Source organism: Lemur catta, chromosome 14 (genome assembly GCF_020740605.2).
Source record: "Lemur catta isolate mLemCat1 chromosome 14, mLemCat1.pri, whole genome shotgun sequence".
NCBI classification, from domain to species: Eukaryota; Metazoa; Chordata; class Mammalia; order Primates; family Lemuridae; genus Lemur; species Lemur catta.
This window is the reverse complement of record NC_059141.1, coordinates 24,333,645-24,358,179: the sequence shown is the minus strand read 5'-3', so window position 1 is coordinate 24,358,179 and position 24,535 is coordinate 24,333,645. Positions and strand designations below refer to the sequence as shown.

General features: G+C 39.1%; 1 protein-coding gene across 3 annotated transcripts in view; it reads left to right on the top strand.

Moving 5' to 3' along the window:
- The first annotated feature begins 2,162 nt into the window (after positions 1-2,162).
- Positions 2,163-24,535, top strand: part of ENTPD7 (ectonucleoside triphosphate diphosphohydrolase 7) — a 33,675-nt gene continuing 11,302 nt past the window's right edge. The window contains exons 1-6 of one of the 3 annotated variants that reach the window (XM_045568659.1): positions 2,163-2,304; positions 2,571-2,673; positions 4,185-4,367; positions 18,091-18,296; positions 18,542-18,692; positions 24,356-24,459. In XM_045568659.1, coding sequence (XP_045424615.1) covers positions 2,666-2,673; positions 4,185-4,367; positions 18,091-18,296; positions 18,542-18,692; positions 24,356-24,459 — 652 coding nt within the window. In that variant the 5' untranslated portion in view covers positions 2,163-2,304; positions 2,571-2,665. Of the gene's footprint in view, positions 2,305-2,390; positions 2,674-4,184; positions 4,368-18,090; positions 18,297-18,541; positions 18,693-24,355; positions 24,460-24,535 lie in introns of those variants that run through there. The other 2 variants (XM_045568661.1, XM_045568660.1) reach the window with 2 other exon arrangements.

Below are 24,535 nucleotides of genomic sequence, written 5' to 3'. Positions count from 1 at the left end.
GGATTAAAATGTAGGTTTCCTTTCTGCTTTATGACAGTAGTTATGAAATGTAAATTAGATGATGTTTCAATGTACCTTTTATTTGTAAATTAATAAAGTTCATAAACCATATGGACTATTTTAAAAATAGATAGGGATTCTATTTCCACTCAAAAACCCCTGTTTTGTGAAACACTGGACTTTGAAATATATATAGATTAGACTTAGAACTCACAGAAGGCAACTTCAAGGAATTTAAAAAAATGATTTCAAAACATTTGTTAGGTCCTTTCCATGTCTAACTTGTTCTAGACATTGAACTGGGCTCTGGAATAATAAAAATACCTGATATTTCTATAATTTTGTGGTTAATCCCAACTTCAAGCAACTATTCTACTCAATGTCATTTTTGTGAGCCCAGATAAAGTATAAAACTTGAAGCAGAGGGGGACTGAAGGACAGAGAAGAAACCTGAGAACTGAGAATTGAAGGAGAAAGGCAAGTTAGGAAGCCCAACCAGGTTGGGAGAGTAGCGGAGGGAAAAAACAATAGTCACAAGAGACTAAATATACAAACAGGACAATGACCAAATCACATATGACAATTAGAACTCTGACCCACAACCTCTGCAGCAGCCAGCCCAGAATAATCAGGACTTGGTCAGTGACTGTCAGCTTCTCTCTTTTTTATCCCCTCCTCCCTACTCAGGACCAATTAGAGACAGCCAAATATGCTAACCCAAACCAATCACATAACATGCTTTGCTTCTATTAATAGCCCACCTTCAGCTTCCCCACATTAATACACACTAGTCAGAACATACATGAAACTTTCCCCCCTCTCCCCCCACTGTTAAACTTTCCCATTCCCCTGACAGCCTTTGAGTCTGCCAAACACGAGTGATGGTGACTGACTCCATTGATACAAGCTTCGAATAAAGGGCCTCTCTGTTCTCATTTGGGTGGTCTTTCTCTTTGCCCCACAGTCATTCATTCACTTGTTTATTATACATAAGTTGTGTTTTATGTGCCAGACAGTGGCTAGCATTGGGAATATGTGAAAGCAGACAGTCCCTCACTTCAAGGAGATTCTGTTTAGTGGGGCAGACAGACACATAAATATAATTATAATTCAATGTGCTAAGTGAAACAATAGGCATATATAACACAAAGGAGGTGTAGTGGGTCAAGTAAGGCTTTTATGGGCACGGTGACCCTGAAGCCAAGCGATAAGGGATGAGTGGGAGTTGGTCTGGCTGAGAGACTGGGGAAGGTTATTCAAGGCAGGTGGAGGGGCACAATGAGCAAAGCCAGCAATGAGCAAAGGCCAGAAACCACGGGAGAGTGCCCTGTTGGAGGGTGATAAGGAGGGCGAGGGGCGGCAGATGTGGTAGGGGTGGGTCGTGGACTGTGATGGATGTGCCACGTTGGAAAGAGCTTGGACTTTGCGCTGTCCAAGCGGCTTCTTCCTGGAAATGAGAAATATGGCTGGTGTAAGCAAGGAAGGATTACAATACTACTACTACTACTGCTACTGCTACCACCACCACTCCTGCTGAGGAGCCGTTGCCTTCGTATCACTGTAAGTTCCAGGATGGCAGCCACACAGAGACTCATGTTTGGCACACAGTAAACATTCAATGAATGTTGAATGAATGGACATGGGCTCTTTGGTAGACTCATTGTTTCCAATTTATGTTTTTCTCACAGGACAAGACAAGAAAGCCAGGGCATCAGGACAACGGCACCAGGGAGGTCCTAGGGAAGGTGTGAGGGAGGAGAACTGCCATTCTGGCCGAGAGTTGGTGGGCACGAAACATCCAGTAGGTTGTGGGCAGGGGATTCACTTCTGCTGCGAACACCTCGAGACGCAGCCACCGGAGCTACTCTGTCGTAGGAGCAGCACCGAGCAGGCGGCCAGTGCGGAGCTCACGCCCGGGCGAGGGAAGCGGGCACAGCGCATCTCAGGGCCCCTCACCTGTGCGCTCACCGCCCGCCCCTGTAGGCGGGGCCTAGGCACGGCGCCTTTCCGATTGGATGCGGCTCGAAGCCCTGGGGCGGGTATTAGGGGCCGAGCGCTCTTGGGGATTGGCCACTCTGGCGGACGGACGTGCGCCGACTGAGCTGGTTCGCCCACGGCTCCGGCCCGTGGAGGGCGGGCCTCTACTCGGAGGGTGCCCTGTCAGTCATTGGCTCCCTGCGGTTTCCTTGGGGACGTGGCGCCGCCGCCGGTGCAGGCCCTCCTTCCGGCTAGGCTAGAGGCCGCGGAGAGCTGCTCAGGACCGAGCGGAGCGGTGCCCAGGGAGCCGGCGGGCCGCTAGATCCCGTGAGTGTGAGCGGGAGGGGGCTGCGGAACCAGAAGGACAGGGAGAGGGAGCGGGAGTCCCCACTCCTGCCACCTGGGGACGGCCAGATCCTAGAGGACAGAGCTGGCCCACGAAAACGCCCCGCTCCGCGATGCCCGGGTAGGGTCGCCGGGCCTGAGGAGCAAGAGCGGAGGCATCCGGAGTGGGATGCTGTGGAATCCTCGTGGAGGTCTGGTCTCATGGGCACTGCCGGAGGACAGCCTGAAACCCAGCCAACTCTTTACAGGCTGCAGACTTAGGAGATGCCTGGGACAAGGAGGCCACCTTCTCAGGGCAAAAGGAAAAGGAGGTGACAGGCGTTGAGACCGCTGAAGGGAACCCATGGCTAGGTAAGGCTGCACGATTTCTCCCCGGCTGGGGGCTCTGTGGTGAATGGCTGGCAGATTGGGGAGCCCTGGGAGGCTGTTACAAGTGAGGTTTGCCCTGGCGCTGCATCTGAACTTTGCATCCTGGTCAGGCCATCAGAGTTGTATTCTTTTGAAGGCAGATAGATAATAGTTTCCAGCCATAACCCAGGGGAGGTGAGTTGAGTCTGCTTTCTCAACTTTGAAAAGTGCTAGATTGTAACGTTCTTTGGAATTTCCATCTGAGTGAGGCTAGATGTCCCTTGAGGAGATTAAACAAAGATTATTATTTTTTTTTGCAATGAACTTTAAAAGCAGGCAGAATAAGGTCCTTTTGATTCAATATGTAAAGTGAGTTTCACAGTTGAATACACTTATGTATACATTCTAATACTCCGAAGCTTTTAAAAAAGATTAATGTAGACCTACATGTACCAGTATGGGACAATTGTCAAATAGAGTAAGTGGGGGATAGATGCAGAACAGTAGGTATGGAGTACTGCTACTTGTGTAAAACCAGGGAAATGGAGATACACACACAGATATATTACTATTATACACACACACACACACACACACGCACACACACACACTGCTGTATATTTATGCTTGTGTATCCATAGAATATCCCTGGAAAATCCCTGGAAAAATACATAGAAACTGGGTGACAGTGGTTGCCTCTGAGAAGGAGAGTGGGGTCAGGGCAAAAGATTCAGTTTTCACTATACAGTTTATCCTTTTAAACTGTTTGATTTATTTTTTACCACATGCATATATAATCTTTTAAAACATTTTAAAAAATCAGCTGAATAAATTTTCTGACCATCTAGTTTCTTGACAGCATTCTTAGTGGGACTTGTAGTACTTTGATTCTCCAATGTTATTAGGTTGCCCAGGGAGACAGGATCTTTTCATTAATATGAGATTATGTCTTTGGCATGCACATAAAAGTACAGAGTTTGGAAAAAGAGCAGAAGTAGAATATGTAGTAGAAGCACCACAAACCATATGGGTCCTTTTCTAAAATTTGAGACTTAAGGCTGGGAGCAGTGGCTCATACCTGTTATCCCATCACTTTGGGAGGCTGAGCGGGAGGATCGCTTGAGACCAGGAGTTCGAGACCAGCCTGAGCAATACAGCAAGACCCCATCTCTACAAAATCGAAAATAAAAATATCAACTAATATGTGCGTGGTGGCACATGCCTTTGTTCTTAGCTACTGGGAAGGCTAAGGCAGGAGGATTCCTTGAGCCCAGGAATTCGAGGCTACAGTGAGCTATGATCATGCCACTGCACTCCAGCCTGGGCAACAGAGTGAGATGCTATCTCTGGAAAAATAAATAAATAAATAAAAATGGAGACTAAAAGAACATTTAGACTTCTGTTGGCATGACTTTTTGCCTTTATTAGGAGGTCTTTTATCCAATTTTAAAAACCATTTTTAAGCACTCAACTGTAGAGACTTTACAGACTTACTAATGTTTGTCTCATTTCAGGATCAGTTTTTCCTACCTCTGCCCAGCCTCCTGGTACTTCACTGTGCCCACAGTGAGCCCATTTCCCCGTCAGCGAGTGGCATTCCTGGGACTCTTCTTCATATCCTGTCTCCTTTTGCTTATGTTAATCATGGACTTTCGACATTGGGGTGCTTCATTACCACGAGATAGGCAATATGAAAGGTGAGTCAGCTTTAGATCATTTGATCAACTTTGGCACTGAAGTCATAAATATTTTAATTAGCTGTTTAACATACTACCTTTGATTCTTTTGGGGGGATAGTGTTTTTTTGTTTGTTTGTTTTTTTGAGACAGAGCCTTGCTCTGTTGCCCGGGCTAGAGTGAGTGCCGTGGCGTCAGCCTGGCTCACAGCAACCTCAAACTCCTGGGTTAAGCGATCCTACTGCCTCAGCCTCCTCAGTAGCTGGGACTATAGGCATGCGCCACCATGCCCGGCTAATTTTTTCTGTATATATTTTTAGTTGGCCAGATAATTTTCTTGCTATTTTTAGTAGAGACGGGGTCTCGCTCGTGCTCAGGTTGGTCTCGAACTCCTGACCTCGAGCGATCCACCCGCCTCGGCCTCCCGGAGTGCTAGGATTACAGGTGTGAGCCACCGCGCCTGGCCTATTTTTATTAGTAAAATTGCATGCCATTTATTACATAAGGAAGATCTTAAGCTCCATTTTTGGCAATGTTCAATTTTGATTCAGGAATGCTGGTACTACATTTTAGTCATGAAAGACATCTTTCTGTTTGCATGTTTTGGCAGGTGAAGACTTACTGGGTGCATAAGTGTTTAGAATTGTTATACGTCCTTGATGAATTGACCCCTTTATCGTTGTTAAGTAATTCTCTTTGTCCTGATTATATTCTTTGCTCTGAAATCTACTAGTCTGGTACTAATATAGCTACTTCAGCTGTCTTTTGATTAATGTTAGCATGACAGATCTTTTCTATCCTTTTAGTTTTAGCCATTTTGTGTCTTTATATTTAAAGTGGGATTCTTATAGGCAGTGTTTAGTTGAGTCTTGCCTTTTGTCCACTCTGATAATCTCTGCCTTTTCATTGGGTGTTCAGGCCATTTTCATTTAATCTGATTATTGATTATGTTTACTATCTTGCTATTTGTTTTCTGTTCGTCACATATATTTTTTTTTTTTACCTTTTTTCTCTCTTCTTTTGAATTGAGTACAGTTTATATGATTCTATTTTGTCTTTCATGGTGGCTTATTAGATATAAGTCTGTTTTTATTTTTTTTAGTGGTTGCTTTAGGGTGTACAGAATGCATCTTTAACTTATCATAATCTATTTTCAAGTAATAGTATACCTCTTCACATATAGTATAACAACCTGGCCAGGCGCAGTGGCTCACACCTGTAATCCTAACACTTTGGGAAGCTAAGACAGGAGTATTGCTTGAGACCACGAGTTCGAGATCACCCTGGGCAATAAGGAGTCTCTGTCTCTACAAAAAATAAAAAAATTAGCAGGGCACGTGGTGTGTGCCCGTAGTCCCAGCTACTGGGGAGGCTGAGGCAGAAGGATTGCTTGAGCCCAGGAGTTGGAAGCTGCAGTGAGCTACGATGACACCACTGCACTCCAGCCTGGGCAACAGAGTGAGATTCTTTCTCAAAAAAAATAAAATAAAATAAAAAAACCTTAACAATAGGATACTTTCATTACTTTCATTCCTCTCTTTCCCTTAGTCTTTGTGCTATTGTCATACATTTTATTTCTACATATGTTATAAAGTCCATAATATATTGTTATTATTTTTGCTTTAGTCAGTTATCTTTTGAAGATATTTAAAAAATAAGAAAAAAGCCTTGTATGTTTACCCATATATTTACCATTTCTGGACTTTTTCATTGGTTTGTATAGATCCATATTTCTATCTGGTATCATTTTTCCTTTTACCTAAAGAACATTCTTTAGCATGTCTAGTAGTGCAAGTCCACGGGTGATGAATTCTTTCATTCAACTTTGGGGTTTTTTCTTTTTGTGAGATGGAGTCTCATTCTGTTGCTCAGGCTAGAGTGCAGTGGTATGATCAGAGCTCACTGCTGCCTCAAACTCCCGTGCTCAAGCGATCCTCCTGCCTCATCCTCCTGAATAGCTGGGCTTATAGGTGCAAGCCACTGTGCCTAGTGGATTTATAGTTTTTAATCAAATTTAGAAAAATTTTGACAAATATTTCTTCAAATATTTTTCTGTCCTCCCTCACATCCTTTTTGGGGACTCTAATTACAAAATGTATGTTGAGCCATGTGATATTTTCCCATAGCTCACTGGTGTGCTGTTTATTTACTTTTTTAGTCCTTTTTCTCTCTGTCTTTTATTCTGGCTGTTTTATTGCTGTGCTTTCAAGTCCATTAGTATTTTTTTCTGTAGTATTGAATCTGTTAATTCCATCCAGTGAAAGCTGAATACCTTTTTTCACAGAAAGTACATCTGAATTATTTAATATACTTTTAATGTTGTACCAGTTTCACAGAAGATCTGTGTTCTTTTATAGCAGGATTCATTTTGCAATTTTTTTGAGATTAGTTTCTTTTTTTAAAGGTTTTTATATTTAATTATTATGGTTACATAATAGTTGTATATGAGATTAGTTTCTGATGAGACTACAAAATTAAATGATGGCATGTTGTGTTCATTGTCTTCAACATGATTTTCTGATTTGTTTATTTATTTTTTTATTTTTGCTCTATTGCTGCTCACATATATATCAGTTAGGAGGCTTTGGGCTGCAAGTAACAGTCAAACTGACTTAAATGTAATAGTAAGAAAGTTTATTGGCTCACATACCTAGAAGTCCAGGGGTAGAGGGACCACAAGTTCAACATTGGCTGACAGGATGGGAATCTCTGTGGCTCCTCTCTATTGTCCGCAGCCTCAGCTTAGTTAGCGTTGCAAGATAGTAGCATCTGGGGCAACATGCAGCCTCACTCATGTCCTGCAGGATTGAAAATCAAGCTTTCCGTGGCTGTCTTCTAACAGTGGAGAAGAATCTTCCAGGAAGCCTCCAACAACCCTTTCCTTGAATCTTTTTTGGTCAGAATTGGGACACATGCCTACTCTCCTTTTTATTTCTTGGTCTGTCCCCAGAATTTCTCCCTTCCTGTTCACTTTGGTCATTAATTATTTAATTCAACAGAAATATTTTTGAGCAGCTACTGTGTGTAGGTAATAATAGACACCAGATGCAGAGACTTTGGTACATTTTCTCAAGAAGCTTGTGTTTTCAGCCTTGCCTTCTTTTTTTTTCCTCCCAGAAGTCCTCAAGACAGATGTTTTTGGCCTTGCCTCTTCTGTCATCCCTATTCATTTGTATTTTTGACTCTTCCTTCTAGAAGAGGAAACATTGTTTGGATGACTACACTAGTCAACAATTGGCCTTAAGAAACTTGTTAACTTTAGAGACCTAAATCCATTATTTGAATTTCTTTAATGCTTATTGGTATTTTCTTGGCAGACCCTGAGCACAGTTTCCCACTGGAAGACAGCATAGTCTAATTATGGAATTCCATGCAGGTTACTTAATATGGCTAAAGACTATTAGGGAGTGAGTGGTGAGCTACATGGCCAGAGAGCTAAATGAGGCTGGGTCTGTTAAGTCATTTTAGGGGGTTTAGACATTATCCTAAGGACAGAGTGAAGGCTTTGAAAGGTTTCGAAGAGTGATATGATCTGAATTGCTTCTTAAAGAAAGCTCATCTTTTTGGCACTGTGGAAAATGAATTAGAGGGGAATATAAAAAGTAGGGAGTCTGATTAGAATACAGATGCTCCTTAACTTACAATAGGGTTATGTAGGTTGGAAATATCATAAGTCAAAAATGCATTTAATATACCTAACCTACCGAGCATCATAGCTTAGCCTAGCCTACCTTCAATGTGCTCAGAACACTTAGTCTACTGTTGGGCAAAATCATCTAACACAAAACGTATTTTATAATAAAGTGTCGACCATTTCATGTAATTTACTGAATATTGTACTGAAAGTGAAAAACAGGATGGTCACTTGGGTACTCGAAGTAAAGTTTCTGCTGGGAATGTACATCACTTTCATGTCATCATAAAGTTTAAAAATTGTAAGTTGGACCATTGTAAGTTGGGGACCATCTCTACTTTAGTAAAGAGATGATTGTGGCCTGAACTTGGGTGACATCAACGAGGACATAGAGAAGTAAAAGCATTTGAGTGTTATGTGGGAGGCTTAGTGATCCGATAGTTCTTGACTACCGCTGTAGTCGTTTGCCTGAAAAGACTAAAGCATGTAGGACTGCCTGGTGCATGGATTGACTGACAAATCAAATGTTAGTTTTAGTATTATTATTTGAAATAATGTTGATTTTTTCTGTTCCCTAATTCCATTCTGTACCCTGAAAATATACACTGAAAATAATGGGCAGCATTATCTCCATTTAAAATTTTGCTTCCATAATTTCTTTTTTTGTGGCAGCTGCTATTGCTTCAGCACTGGTGGCACTAGCTCATGATAAAGTGATTAAGCAAATAACTAGGAACTGATGGAAACATCTATCACTTTAGTCAACAGCTTTAAAAAAATATTAAGCAAAGTGCTTGTAGTTGTGATTTTATATTATATACATATATAATATAGTCATTTTTTTCTACTTAAATTATTCCTAATTCATACAGTGAAATTATCAGAATTTTGAAGTGTCCCACAAAGAGGGTGCTGTGCTTCCAGGAACAGACTTTCAGGTGTTTTCATGGGAACAAGTTTGGAAACCTTTGATTAGAAAAATGTGCCTATTGGTCCGAGTGCAGTGATGTTTACAACTAATTGATCACAACCAGTTACAAATTCCTTTGTTCCTTCTCCATTCCCACTGCTTCACTTGACCAGTCTTTAAAAAAATAAAAAAAAGACAAGAAAAAAAACAAGAAAAATGTGCCCAGAGGAACAATGCATTCATTCTTTTATGGTCTTAATAAATGAGGCGTTGCTTTAGTTAGAAATGATAATCTCTCTTGCGTATTGCATCTTTGTGTTTTAGAATCTTTGTGGATAGAATCCAAAGCTGTTTTTTCTTCTGTAGACTTTATTTTTTAGAGAAGTTTTAGGTTTATAGGTCATTTGAGCTGAAGGTATGAAGATTTCCCATATATGCTCTGCCCCAACACACACACACACACACAGCAGAGCTGTTTTTAAGAATAATACTTGTGTTAGATATGTATTTTAATCAACTATTTGTCTGGTATGTGCCATATATTATAAGACATGCTCCAACAATTTCTTCAGACTTCATATATAGTTTACATTTGTTTATTCATTCATCTATTCACTTACTCAACAAATATTATTTGGTGTCTTCACCACAATATCCAGTAGGCTAGCCATTATCTACCAATGGTTATTTAAATTTAAATTAATTAAAATTAAATAAAACAAAAAATTCAGTTCCTCACTTGGCGCTGGACACATTTTGAGTGCTTAATGGCCATATATGGACATATTGGACAGTGCAGATAGAGAATACATCCATCATATCAGAATGTTCTTTGGACAGTGCTAAGTGAACCATGTTTTAGGCCCTGTCCTGGATGCTGGGTAAATTATTAAAACTTATTAATTTTTAGTATACTTGTGTCACATAATGATGGGAATATGTCCTGTTAAATGCATCATTAGGCAATCTTGTCATTGTGTGAACATCACAGAGTGTACTTACACAAACATAGATGGTATAGCCTACTACACACCTATGCTGTATGGTATAGCCTGTTGCTTCTAGGACACAAACCTGTACAGCATGTTACTGTACTGAATACTGTAGGCAACTGTAACACAATGCTTTCAGTATTTGTGTATCTAAATATATCTAAATATAGAAAAGGTACCGTAAAAATATGGTATAAAAGATAAATGGTATACCTCTATAGGGCACTTACGGGAATGGGGTTTGCAGACTGGAAGTTTCTCTGGTTGAGTCAGTGTGAATGAATGTGAGTCGGTGGTGAGTGAATATGAAGGCCTAGGACATTACTCAACACTACTGTAGATCTTATAAACACCGTACAGTTAGGATACATTAAATTTATAAAAACATTTTTTCTTTCTTCAAGAATAAATTAACCTTAGCTTACTGTTACTTTTTTGTCTTGTAAACTTTTCAGTTTAATTTTTTTTTTGAGACAGGATCTTGCTCTGTCGTCTGGGCTAGAGTGCAATGGCGCGTCATCATAGCTCACTGCACCCTCAAGCTCCTGGGCTCAAGCGATCCTCCTGCCTCAGCCTTCCAAGTAGCTGGGACTATAGGTACACCCCATCATGCCTGGCTAATCTTTCTACTTTTTGTAGAGAAGGAGTCTTGCTTTTGCCTCAGGCTGATCTCGAACTCCTGGCCTCAAACGATCCTCCCACCTTGGCCTCCCAAAGTGCTGGGATTACAGGTGTGAGCCACAATGCCTCGCTGGCAATAGGAATTTTTCAGCTTTATTATAACCTTATGTGGGACCACTGTTGTATATATGGTCCACACTGACCAAAACATCATACAGCACATTATTGTAAAGGGTCACTTTTAACATGTATACATATATAATGTACAAGACGAATGGTAAACAGTTCTTACTTAAATGTTCTGTATATTTAGTACATTTCATTTTTAACCTTAATGTTTAATATTGTTCACTTCTTGGTAGCCCTACTACTGTCTTCACTGGAAGGTAAAATTTTGTCTAGTTGAACCATTGTTCTGAAGAATGTCTTTTTAGCTGATGAAAGGTGGTGCTGTCATGTTTCTTTGCCATCTGGGAATAACTGAGTGAGAGGTTCTATGTTAGCAATTGGCTCAGTACTGGCTTTCCATAGGAGTTTCAATTCTGTTTAAAGCAAGTCTCAAAAAGAGGCATTGCTTTTGGTTTGGATAAAAATGATATACTTTAAGACATGCAGATGAAGCTGGGGCCTCTTATGTATACTGGAACAATTCAGAGATTTTTACTGGTAAAATTGAAAATATTTATTCACATTTATTCATTTACTTCATCTTAATGGTGTTCATAGTGTTTATAAGCAGGGCTTTAAATTATAAATGTTCTGACTGCTCTGATTAATTTTGTTAAGTGGTAAGCAGTAACCTGACAAATGCTTCTGTGGACATGTATTACTATCATCAGTCATACACAACTACTTTATAATGTCATCATATTTCATTCTGTGCCTGGAACGGAGTTGAAGATTATGATGACATTCAGCTAAGAGCTGGTAGCCCTATACTGATGGGGGCTGCTTTAATTGGCTTTTGACACATCACTGAGTTCTGTATGAACTCTAAAAGTGGTATAATTAGTGTTGATTTTGTAAGCTAGGTAATGGTTTGGTCCGTTACAGCTCTAATGCTGTTAAGGTTTTCAGGATAATGGCAGTGAAAAGCCATTGTCTTCCAATTCTACCTTGGGTGATGTATTTGTGGGTTACTTTCTTTTCATTGACTCAGCAGTGACTAGAGGGAGATCATGTTTCTCAAATAGAGGGTGTGTGTGTAGGGTACGGGAATGAATATGTGTGATAGAGAATCAGACCTCCCTTGGGAAGGTGGATGTGAGGAATTCCAAAGCTTTCAGAACTTTTCTCTTGAGTTTTCAGAACTTCTCTTTAGAGAATGGCTCAGTGCAGCATCAGCAAAGCAGGAGGGTCCAGCAACGCAAGTAATTGACCATGACGGCTAAGGCGAGGGCTACAATTAAAAAGAAAAAAATGCAGGAAAGGACTCCATCCATGTTAGGAGTTTAGACACGAAGACTTTCAGGTGGTTGAAAATATAAGAAGCCTGATTAGGTCATAAGAGGTCAGAGTTCCAGAAAGAGGTAATACTGTTACTTCCCAGAGGGGAAAACTGTTCTTCAGTTACTCATTTGTCTGCAAAATAAGAAAAATGGAGACTTTCTACTGCCTGCAATGAGTGATCAAAGACTCAACTGGAAAGTAACATAAATGCCATCTGGTCCTATCTTCCTCCCTTGTGATCTAATGTCAGCTGACTTTTTGCCACTGCATACATGGAGACTTCTAAGAGAAGAGAAAGAAACATTGAGTTGCACCAAAATTGGAGCTGTAAAAATGCTTATTTTGGCAGGAATCAGAGAGGGTAACAGGATACTTTGTTTGGAAAGCCATTGAAACTTTCTAAGAAAGAAACCAATTGATTTTGAATCTAGCTATACAAAGACATGGAGGAGTTATTATAATAACAAACCGACAGTTCCACTTTGTGAGCTTTAGGACCAAACCAGTCAGTATTGACTGATTCACATCTTGGGCAGAGAAATGTGAGGAACACTGTGACAGCACCAAGGTACTGCAGATAAGTTACCTGTTCTTGAGAAACTTATCAATGGAGAGGTAGAGAAAACAAATATGCAAGAAATCTTGGGGCTCTTACTGAAATATAAACAAACTGCTTAAAGAGAATATTGACTCTCCATATTTTAGAACAGAAGGAAGAGGCCTTTTCAAATCCTTGTGGTTATTGCAAGAGTCAGCATTGATGAGCAGAGGCTTCTTAAGACCTGGGAAGCCATGTCAAAGGAGGTGGGAAGGGGGAAGGAATGGGTGGGGAAGCTGATGGACGTTACAGAGAAAAAGAAGGTTGTGTGAGAGTGTGGTTCTGAGTGTTGACTGGCCCTTGGGAGATCCCCAAGACCCTTACAGGGAGTCTATGACGGCAAAAACTTTTTATAATAATATTGATATGTTATTTGTCTTTTAAAATGGTAGTTCAAAACACATAAAATTTACGATTTTAACCATTTGTAAGTGTACAGTCAGTAGTGTTTATTTATACTATTGTAAACCAGATCTCCAGAACTTTTTTATCTTGCAAATCTGTAACTATACTCAGTGAACAAATCCATTTCTCTCTCTCTCCAGCCAGTGCTGGTAACTACTATTCTTCTTTCTGTTTCTATGAATTTGACTACCTTAGATACCTCATATAAGTGGAGTCATACAGTATTTGTCTTCTTATGTTTATTTAGTTATTTTTGAGACATAATCTCATTCTGTCACCCTGGCTAGAGTACAATGGCATCATCATAGGTTACCACAACCTCAAACTCCTGGGCTCAAGCAATCCTCCTGCCTCAGCCTCCCAAGTAGCTGGGACTACAGGCACAAACCACCACACCTGGCTAATTTTTTCTATTTTTTGTAGAGACAGGTCTCGCTCTTGCTCAGGCTGGTCTCCAAATCCTAACCTCAAGTGGTTAGCCTCCCAGAGTGCTAGGATTATAGATGTGAGCCACCATGCCAGCCTTGTCTTTTTATGACTGGCTAATTTTACTTAACATAATGTCCTCAAGGTTCATCCATGTTGTCGCATGTAAAAGGATTTCCTTCCTTTTTAATGCTTAGAAACATTCCATTGTATGTGTATGCCACATTTTGTTCATCCATTCATCTATTAATGGACGCTTGGGTTGCTTCCACCTCTTGACTGTTGTGATATTTGCTCTGATGGTGCAAAGCAATGGTGGGTAAAACTGATACCTTAGCACAAATCACGATAGAGACACCAAATTGTACTAGTAGTTACTATAGTCTTCATTGCTTCATAATTGCAATGGGAAAAAATTCACTTCCACTTAAGAATATCTTTTTAATGTTCTGTATAATGAAATGGGAAATAGGCATTAAATAATGAGGTAAACCTAGCTGCTTTATTAGGGAACACTATTTTTATTACCAGAAAGAATGACTGCCAGAAAAACTATGGTTTTTAGATTTGGGTATTTTATAGACATTTTCTTGAAGATGAATGAAGTAAATCTGTTACTTCTAGGAAAACAATTTTCAGTATTTATTGCCAATGACAAAATTTGAACTTCCAAGTGAGAATTAGAATTTTGGAAATCTACAACTGTGGATTGGATAGCTTCCCAATAGTTAAAAAGTATTGAGTAAGATTGGTGGTGATGTTAATGGATAGGGGGTTTTTTGATATTGTAGAATGAAATGTGTCAACATTTAGGAGCATTTGCATAACTCAGTGAACCAGTATTTTCTAGTATATGATGTTATGAAATCATGCCTAGGTAAAGGTCATTCAAAGTGCAAGATAATGGATTTTTTTTTTTTTTTTTTGAGACAGTCTCGCTCTGTTACCCGGGTTAGAGTGCCATGGCATCAGCCTACCTCACAGCAACCTCAAACTCCTGGGCTCAAGTGATCCTTCTGCCTCAGCCTCCTGAGTAGCTGGGACCACAGGCATGCGCCACCATGCCTGACTAATTTTTTTCTCTATATATTTTTAGCTGTCCAGATCATTTCTTTCTATTTTTTTTTTAGTAGAAACGGGGTCTCGTTCTTGCTCAGGCTGGTCTCGAACTCCTGACCTTGAGCGATCCTCCCACCTCAGCCTCCCAAAGTGCTAGGATTACAGGCGTGAGCCACCATGCCTGGCCAAGATAATGGATTTTAATGTAAAAAAGTATGAAAAGTTTTTAGATAGGGTTTTAGATTCCATTTGCAACTCATCTTTAAGTAACAGTATTTGTCAAGAAATAGTATAGTATCAAAGATTATTCACAATGATCTGAAAGTATTATTAAAATACTTTTAGTAGTATTAAAATACCACTCCCTTTTCAAATAATATGTCTGTGTGAGGCAAGATTTTCACACAAATACTTCAACCAAAACAACATACTGTATCAGATGGAATACAGAAGTAAATATGAGAATCTAGCTGTCTTCTGGTAATTCAAACACTAAAGAGATTTGCAAAATTATGAAACAATGCCATTCGTCTATTTTTTTGTTTTAGAAAATATAGTTATTTTCATAATATGTTACTATATAATGAATTTATTGTTTTACCTAAATGAATTAATGAATATTTAAAATTTTCCTGTTTTATTTTCTAATATAGTAAATATGGATAGCTGTAACCCATGTACACAAAAGCTCTTTGGGGTTCATTAATTTTTAAGATTATAAAGGGGTCCTGAGGCCCAAAAGTTTGAGAACCAATGCACTAGAGAAAAGTTGTTCATTATGCAAGGGGGTGGGGAGGTGGGCTCCAGAATCTTGTCAGAGACAAGTAGAGGGAGTCATTTTCAGAGAAGAAAAGCAGAGAAAATTCTGTGAAGCACGTGAAGTAGAAAGATTGCTATGATGGGAAATGAAAAATCACTTTGGGCTGGGGATCGATTGTCTTGCTTATTTCTTTATTATTTTTGGCCTCTCATGAGGTCAGTATTTGCAAAAGTTCTGTAATTTGAACCTAAACTTCTGCCCAGCTTTCATGTGAAAGAAGTGAGCTGTTAGGAGTTGATTGGTGGATTCTGAGCCCAGTTCAGCCCAGTAATTTGATTAGAGTAGGAAAGTATGTGGCGAAACAGAATCTTTAGGACTATAAACTTTCTGTTGTGTAACAGATTTTTACCATCTGCTTCATTTCCCTCACCTCACTCCCATTTCAGATCCAGGAAGAAGTTCTACTTGACCCTACCTGATGTAATAATTTACAGCATTATATTGAAGCTCAATACATGTTTTACTCTTTTTTAAAAAAAATGCATTTTGCATTGTATAATAGGATAGGAAAGGTATTCAGCTGTACTTTTTAATTTCAGAACCATTTCTACATGCTCTTCTTTTCATCAAGTTTGCTTTTGTGCCCAAAGTAAGGAACTCTGTGATCTGTTTAACAATATGAAGTCACCAGTAAGCACTGACTAGAGTGGTCCAAGGAGTGTGACACGTGGCTTATTGTTCTGATGGGAGGTGGATTTACTGTGCAGCTACTAATGCCCACACCTCAACGCCCCTCACTTGCACGGGCCCCTTTTGTATTTCTAATGTGGACTCTTGTTTTTAAAAGAAGTCTCCCCAAATTGTATTCACTTCAGACTTCACAAAACCTGGTTCTGAGGGGTTCTATGTAGGGACCTTGGGGATCTAGGAGTTAGCTCTAAAGACAGTGTTGGGTGAGTGGGGCAGATATAAGGAAGAGAGTTTAGCAATAGTTCTTGAAAGAAAATTACAGCTTTACTCTCAGGATTTATTTAGGCAATTATCAGCTCAATCTATAGTAACACTTATTCAAATGTAAAAGAATTTAGAAGACAAAATTTTAATATCTACTGTGGAGTATGTACTTTTAGCACCAATAAAGAGTTTTCCTTTTCTGGATAATAAGCCATTCTTTTTGGGGTCCTCTTCAAGTGAAGCCTTTGAAAAGAAGTCAGTGATATTTGTACTTCTCCGGCCCTTGGGTTTTGAGGAAATATTAATATTAATTAAAGCCTCAGTGCTCAGAAGCATTTTACTAATTCTTAGTGTTCTTTCTTTGTGGACTTTTCAGCCCTTTTCTCCAGAGAGTCTTCTATTTGCTCTCCTAGTAATTACTCTGTGAAGAAGAGCAGCAGCACAGTGCTGCTGACTACTTGATATGCATTCTCTAAGGGTAGACACTCTTAGACTCTCCTTATTTTATAGAGTCTGAGAGAAGTTAAGTAACTTGCTGAAGTTCACACAGTGTAGAAAGTGATAGAACTGAGACTCAAACCTTGGTGTGTTTGATGGTAACACCTTTACTAGTTTCATCTTCCTGCTGTCAGCCAGATGTCTTTGAATGAAAATCTGGAAAAACTTCCAACATGAAATACTAAATGTCCTAGGGCCAAGAAGCGTTCTTTTTTTTAACAGTATATTTTATTTTTTAAACTTCATAGTGGTATACAGGCATTTGATATTTTTTATACCCTGTATACATTCTATAAACATTTTTTTTATATTTACAAAATATTTTAAAAGAATATAGAAAAGAATATTTTTTTTATGAAATTACATTTTTAATTAATGTAATTCTAGCAATATAAATACATAGCACAAAGCCTGATAAAAAATATCACCACCCAGAAACACACATTAAGTGATAAACCCTTCCACAACGAAAGAGGTGAAATTTGTATTGGGGTTGGAGGAAGAAAGATTTCTCAGACAATGATTAGGATATACAGAAGTAAAAATTTATTTATTTTTCTGAGAGAGAAGAAGGGAATGGCCACAGCATACAGAGGAAGGAAGTGCCAGGCAGTTGAGGAAAAGCTGTTTGGAGTTTTGAAGAGTAAAAATGGCTTTTTCCCCTCTGCTTTAGCAGACTGATAACAGAAGCAATGGGAAAGTTGTTGCAGGTGTTCTTTATTTTTTTTCTTTGTGAGGCCAGGTTATCTGAGTCCTTGAAATTTGTTTCTGACAGGAAGTGAGGCAGAAAGTTGGACAGGGAGTTTGCACCCCTATTGTCCGCTTAGGGCTCTTCAAGGCTATGAAAACAAAACTCTTGGAGATAATAAGTTAGACCACAGGTGTTTTGATTAAAACAAAGGGCAGCTGTACTGTGAGTTTTTTCTTCAAAGGGGCAATTACATGTTGTGAGTTTATTTCCCTTACTTTCTGTTTGATAGTTTATTTTCCTCTGTTAGGTAGGTTATGAGTAAGGCTACCTTTCACACAGTATTCTGTGTGTAGCTATACAGAAAGGATGGGTAGAAAAGAAATGATTAGGATTATTTTAGTTATCTAGTGTGCATAACAAACCACCCCAAAACTTAGTGGCTTGTAACAACAAAAACCAGTTACTTATTCAGGCCTAAAAGCTCTTTAATGCTTGGTAAAAGATTTGCTACTCCAACCAGTTTTAGAACTACCCCCACACATCTAATTTCAGAGGCCTCTAGGCAAGCAAACCTGCTGCTGCCTCATGTACATCAGCAAATATGGTGTTTCATTCTTTTGTTAGGACTTGTAGTCCCATCTGCTTGGCTCATGTAGGCACTTAATGAAGACTCACGAATGAATTAAGTGAGGGGCCCTTTCATGGACCTGGCTGCTTAGCACTGACTTTTCTTTTTGCCTGGCTTAGGTATTTGGCTCGAGTAGGGGAGCTTGAAGCTACTGACACTGAAGACCCAAATCTGAATTATGGACTTGTTGTGGATTGTGGCAGCAGTGGCTCCCGGATTTTTGTTTATTTCTGGCCAAGACATAATGGGAACCCCCATGACTTGCTGGACATCAAACAGATGAGAGACCGCAACAGCCAACCAGTGGTTAAAAAAATCAAGCCAGGTACCAATCAGAATACATTTTGTTGTTGATCTCTTTTATCTGCTACAGGCATGAGGGAGAAGAAAAGCTGCCCTTTTCTTTTTGAGAGTCTGAGTGATGGGAGGGATATCTCATTCATTATCATCTCACCTTCTGTGAGATAAATAAATGTTTGGGACCTTAAGCAGAACCTTATGGGGTATCAATTTTCTGAGTCTTATATGATCTGCTTTTTAAAGAAAATGTTGTGTTTTATTTTACTTAAGGAATCTCTGCAATGGCAGACACTCCAGAACATGCCAGTGATTACCTTCGTCCTCTGCTGAGCTTTGCTGCTGCTCATGTGCCTGTGAAGAAGCACAAGGAGACCCCCCTTTACATCCTGTGCACAGCAGGCATGAGGCTTCTCCCCGACAGGTGAGGGGCAGGGTCTGAGAAACAGGAAAACGGGCAGCACAAGAGTTGAAAGGCAATTCTGTACATTGTCCTCTGTGGTTCCCTGGTCTGGAGGTGGGGGTATGGGTACATGACACAGAGTTCCCAGGTGGCACTAAAAGATTCTTTGCTCAGAAACAGAGCAGAGCCACCCCTTTACCCAATTATTGCACAGTCATTCACACTTTCATGTCATTTGTTTCTTTGGGATTAATATCTACCTGAAATGACCTTAATGATTCTTAGTTTAGATTGAGGGTTGGGAGTGGTGGTGATGGTGATAAATGAGGCATGTAGAGAGAGAACATAATTACACAAGGGTAGTAGAGGGTCACCTGAGGACCCAGATACCTAGTCGCTAGTGGGAGAGCTCTGGTAGGAACACTACCTTTTCTGTAACTCTGTCTGGGTCCCTGGCGATAATTGGGGAGTCCCCCACTTGCTGCTGTTACTGCAAAGCTCAGTCTCCATTGCCTTAGACCAGTTTTCTCAGCCTTAGCCAGGCAAGTCTTTTCCACTTGACCTTAGCAGTTCAGCCTGACATCTTGCCACCTGATCCCTCTTCCTGTATTAGAAGAGGAGGAAGAGGTGGTGGAGGAGGCTATATTTAGGTCAGACCCCTCCTTGTTTGTGATTTCCCCCCTTTGACACCTCTTTGATCCCTCCACACTTATTTTGGACATGAGGTAGGAGTGAGTTCCCTGAATTTTTTTTTATGATTTTATTGTGGTAAGAACACTTAATATGAGATCTACCTCCTTAACAAGTTTTTAAGTGTACAATACGTTATTGTTGACTCTGTGTACAATGTTGTATAGTAGATCTTCAGAGCTTATTCATCTTGCTTAACTGAAATTTTATGCCCATTTATTTCTCTTAGCATAATGTCTTCAGTGCTTATCCATGTTATCACATATTGCAGAATTTCCTTATTTTTTAAATCTGAATAGTATTCCATTGTATGCATATACCCTCATTTTCTTTACTCCTTCAAATGTCAGTTGTTTCCACATCTTGGCTATTGTAAATAATGCCGCTGTGGACATGGGAGTGCTAGCATCTTTTTGAGATCCTGATTTCAATTCTTTTGTATAATTAGCCAGAAGTAAGATTGCTGGATCATATGATAGTTCTATTTTTAAATTTTTTGAGGAACCTCCATGCTGTTTTTTATAGCTGCTGTACCATTTCACATTTCTTCCAACAATATGCAGGGGTTTCAATTTCTCCATGTCCTTACCAACACTTGTTTTTTGTTTTTTGGATAACAGCCATCGTGACAGGTGTGAAATGATATCTCATGTGGTTTTGATTTGCATTTCCCTGATGACTAGTGATGTTGAGCAGTTTTTCATATACCTGTTGGCCATTTGTATTTCTTTGGAGAAATGTCTATTGAAGTCCATAGCCCATTTACTTTTACTTTTATTTTTTTATTTTACTTTTTAGAGACAAGGTCTTACTCTGTTTGCCCAGGCTACAATGCGGTGGTAGGACCATAGGTCACTGTATCCTTGAACTCCGGAGCTCAAGTGATCCTCTGCCCTTAGGCTCCCAAAGCATTGGGATTATACATATGGGCCACCACGCCCGGCCCTTAGTCCATTTTTAAATCAGGTTATTAGTTTTTTTGCAGTTGAGTTGTAGTAGTTTCTTATATGTTTTGAAGACTAACTCCTTATCAAATACACGGTTTGTAAATATTTTATCCCGTTCTGTGGCTTGCCTTTTCACTGTGTGGATTGTTTCCTTTGCTGTACAGAAGCTTTTAGTTTGATATATTCCCACTTGTTTATTTTTTGTTGTTGTTGCCTGTCCTTTTGATGTCTTATCAGTGAGATCATTGCCAATCTTAACTTTGGAATTCATCCTCCTGGAATGTTCATAGTCTGAAAGTCATCTGGTATTTTTTTTTTTCTTTTCTTTTCTTTTTTGGTATTTCTTAATAGCTTAAATATTTTCCTTTGGTAAATAGTTTTTTTTTCTACAAAGTTTAAGTTTTATACTTGGCCTTTCTTTCCTTAAAACAACACCAACAACAAAAATCTCTTCCATACACGTAAGGCTCCACTCCTTACGGCGGACATGCCATACAGTATAACATGTCAGTGCTTCTTTCAGTGGACTTCTTTCCTTCTGTCTAGACACACAGTTACTGGTTTACTGTCTGGTTCACTGTCCAGAGTAGATTATTTATATAGCCATTTGTTAATACGAGAGGTCTTCTAGTTCCTTGTTTATTTCCCCATACATTTTGGTTTTTTAAAAATTTTCTTTCGTTTTTACTTATTTTTAAAATCAAACTTTAAATGTTGCAGCTGCAACCTTACCTCACTAAAGAAAATCTTAAACAAAATAAAACAATAAAACTTATAATCCTACTATCCTATCAAAACTGTATCATTTTGTCACATTTTCTGTGTACATCTATACATAATTTCTGCACAGTTATAATCATACTATGCATGCAGTTAAGAAGTTTTGCTTTTGACATAGGTAATATTCACGTCGTTTTTAGGAACCCTGGGAAGACCGTAGATGACACAAGATGGGGTGCCACATCACAAAGTCTGAATGGCCTGAGGTCTCACAACCAAAGAAAGGGGAGAATGGCCAGAGAAAAAGCTGACCTGAGGTCAAAAAGGCAGAGCCAACCAGCAGGGCTGGGCAGAGGAACTTGGTTTGTGGTTTGGCTACCTTTTGTGTGTCGGGAGCAAAAGAGACTATTGCCTTACCTCCTGCCACTGTTCAGCATTACCTCTGTCCTCTGTTTGTCAAAGAGGTTTCTATCCAAACAAAGCCCACTGTGTTGCTCCACCCCATCTGTCTAAGATGCTAGTTGTCAGTGTGAAGCTCTGAATATTAATATTTATTTTATCTTAAGAATTTTTGAAGAAACTTGCATTTTCTTCTTCGAACTCGTTTTTTGATCACCTCTCTCAGTAATGCATACATCTGTTCTTGGCTTATGAAATCATTGCTGCCTCTAAGGCCAAGTGAGTTGTTGGCATAAGTGTGACTGTTGCTGCAAGAACGTGTTTTATATGATTGCAAAATTTTAGCATTTATGAGTAATATTCAAAATAGAGTTGAATCACCTGAACTGTATTTTGAATTTATTGTCACTTGGTTTTATTTCTTTGCCAAAGGCCTAGACTGACAGAATTTTTTTCCATCACCCTTTTATTTTGTAAGGGAGAAATACCCTTCTAAAAATTACAAAGGTAATACAAGGTGGTATTTAATAAAAGAAGAATCTTTGTTTAGGAAGTTTCACATGTATGTAAAAGTAAAGAAATCAGTGCCATGAAATCCCCATTTATCCACCACCCAGCTTCAACAGTTATCAACATTTTGCCATTAAAGTTTTTAAAATAGTTTACAACTAATTGATCACAACCAGTTACAGATTCCTTTGTTCCTTCTCCACTCCCACTGCTTTACTTGACCAGCCTTTAAAAAAAAAAAAAAAGTTTTTAAAATAAAGAGACAATATTGAATTTTAGAAAATGAAACTTCTATCTTATACCTGTGTAGTACATGAAGTATGTTTTGGGGTTTTTTTGTTTTTAATTTTTAACATAAATGGGATTATGTTTTACATACTGATTTGTAACCTGTTAGAACTCAACAAAATATTTTGGACATCTTTTCATGTCAACACATAGATATAAATTGATCTTATTTCTTTTAATATCTGTAAAGTATTACATTGTATGGCTGTACTATAAATCATTTATCTAATCCCTATGTTATTATGTTATTTCCAGTTTTTCACTGTTTTAAATAATGCTACGGTATTTCTCTTCTTCATATTCTTGTCTGGATGACTTCTTTGGAATGAATTTCTAAAAGTGTAACAGATGAATCAAAGGTTAGGTACATTTAAAATTTTGGAACACGGTCCTGAATTGCCGTTTAGAAAGGTTGTACTAGTAATTTACATTCCAAACTACAACAGATATTGGTGACCATTCTTCCATATCATCACCAAAAACAGCAAGCCCTGTGTTTGGGTAGTTTAGAAGCATATCCAGTAAGGAGGGAAGAATAGTCCCTCTTGTTCCCCATGTGAAATTCTTATTGTAAGAATTTAATATGTATAACAATGAACCTTTTTAGAAATTGTACTTGACATTATTGGAAGATTATTATTTCAAATGTAATTCTTGACTTTTACATGCTAAAAGCATTCTTCACTAAGTAATGCTGACAACTATCTGAGCCAGTAGAATTTTTTGTAATGAATAATTTTAAAAATCCAAGATAATTGGTCTTATTTATTTATTCATTTTTTTTGAGATAGAGTGTTGCTCTGTCACCCAGGCTGGAGTGTAGTGGCACAATTATAGCTCACTGCAACCCCTAGCTCCTGGGATTCAGTGATCCTCCTGAGTAGCTGGGACTGCAGGGGCACACCACCACATCCAGCTAATTTTTTAAATTTTTTGCAGAGACAGAGTCTCACTATATTACCCAGGCTGGTCTCAAACTCCTGGTCTCTAACAATCCTCCCATCTTGGCCCCCAGATGGTCTTACTTTTGACGAATGTTTTCTCTAGATTCATATTTCTACTTCCAGCTTTGTTTCTTTGTTTTTCTTTGTCTGATATTGATAACATACTTAAAATGTTAGAGGGAAGACAACCCTATAGATACTAAGTTTCAAATGTTATCCCCAAATTAAAAATGTTGTTATGTCCTTTGGATTTTGATCCTGATCTGGGGCTTTCAAATGGTAAATTTTTTTTTTTTTTTTTTGAAACAGAGTCTCACTCTGTTGCCCGGGCTAGAGTGCTGTGGCATCAGCCTAGCTCAGAGCGACCTCCTGGGGTCAAGCAATCCTTCTGCCTCAGCCACCCAAGTAGCTGGGACTACAGGCGTGTGCCACCATGCCCGGCTAATTTTTTCTATATATTTTTAGCTGTCCATATAATTTCTTTCTATTTTTAGTAGAGGTAGGGTCTCGCTCTTGCTCAGGCTGGTCTCGAACTCTTGAGCTCAAATGATCTGCCCGCCTCGGCCTCCCAGAGTGCTAGGATTATAGGCGTGAGCCACCACGCCCAGCTGGTAAAATTTTTATAGAGAAAAAAAAATCAATCCTTAAAAGGGTTGATTAAAAAGTTAATTGTTAGCTTATATAATAGATTATATAAAGTTATATAATGGATTATATAAAAACTTGTGGAACTAACAGTACTTCTAGTGTGGGAATTTGAGGCATTGTTTCTGTATTGTTAAGATCTGAGGATGAGATTATGTTCCTTAATTTAACATCTTTTTTCACTATTAGGAATAATGTAATGATATCTACTTTATAGATTATGAAACTGTGCTGCAGTTTCCTGTGGCTTATTTGTACTCAGTTTATGAGAGACATAGAACCATAGTCTCATCTTTTAACACTATTCAAAGTATAACATTATTTAAGGGAAAAGTATTACTGTTACCATATTGCCTTTTATGTAGGAGGCTATACTTGGAGGCATTTTAAACCTTTGAAATCAAAGGAGTTACCAAAAAGAAGCAGGGCTTGACGAATAAATGAGATGGGTGAACAGTGAGGTCATAAAAGGACAAGTTGAGGCAATTTGTGAGAAGAGAGCTTAATGGTTAACTTTGGGATTTTTTGTTCTTTCTTGCAGGAAGCAGTTGGCAATTTTGGCTGACCTAGTGAAAGATTTACCGCTGGAGTTTGACTTCCTCTTTTCACAGTCTCAGGCAGAAGTGATCTCTGGGAAGCAGGAAGGTACTGGGCTTTGAGGGGTGCAGCTGGTTCACTTCTAAGCCAGGCATGGCCCAGCCTCTCTAACAGGCATTTAGAA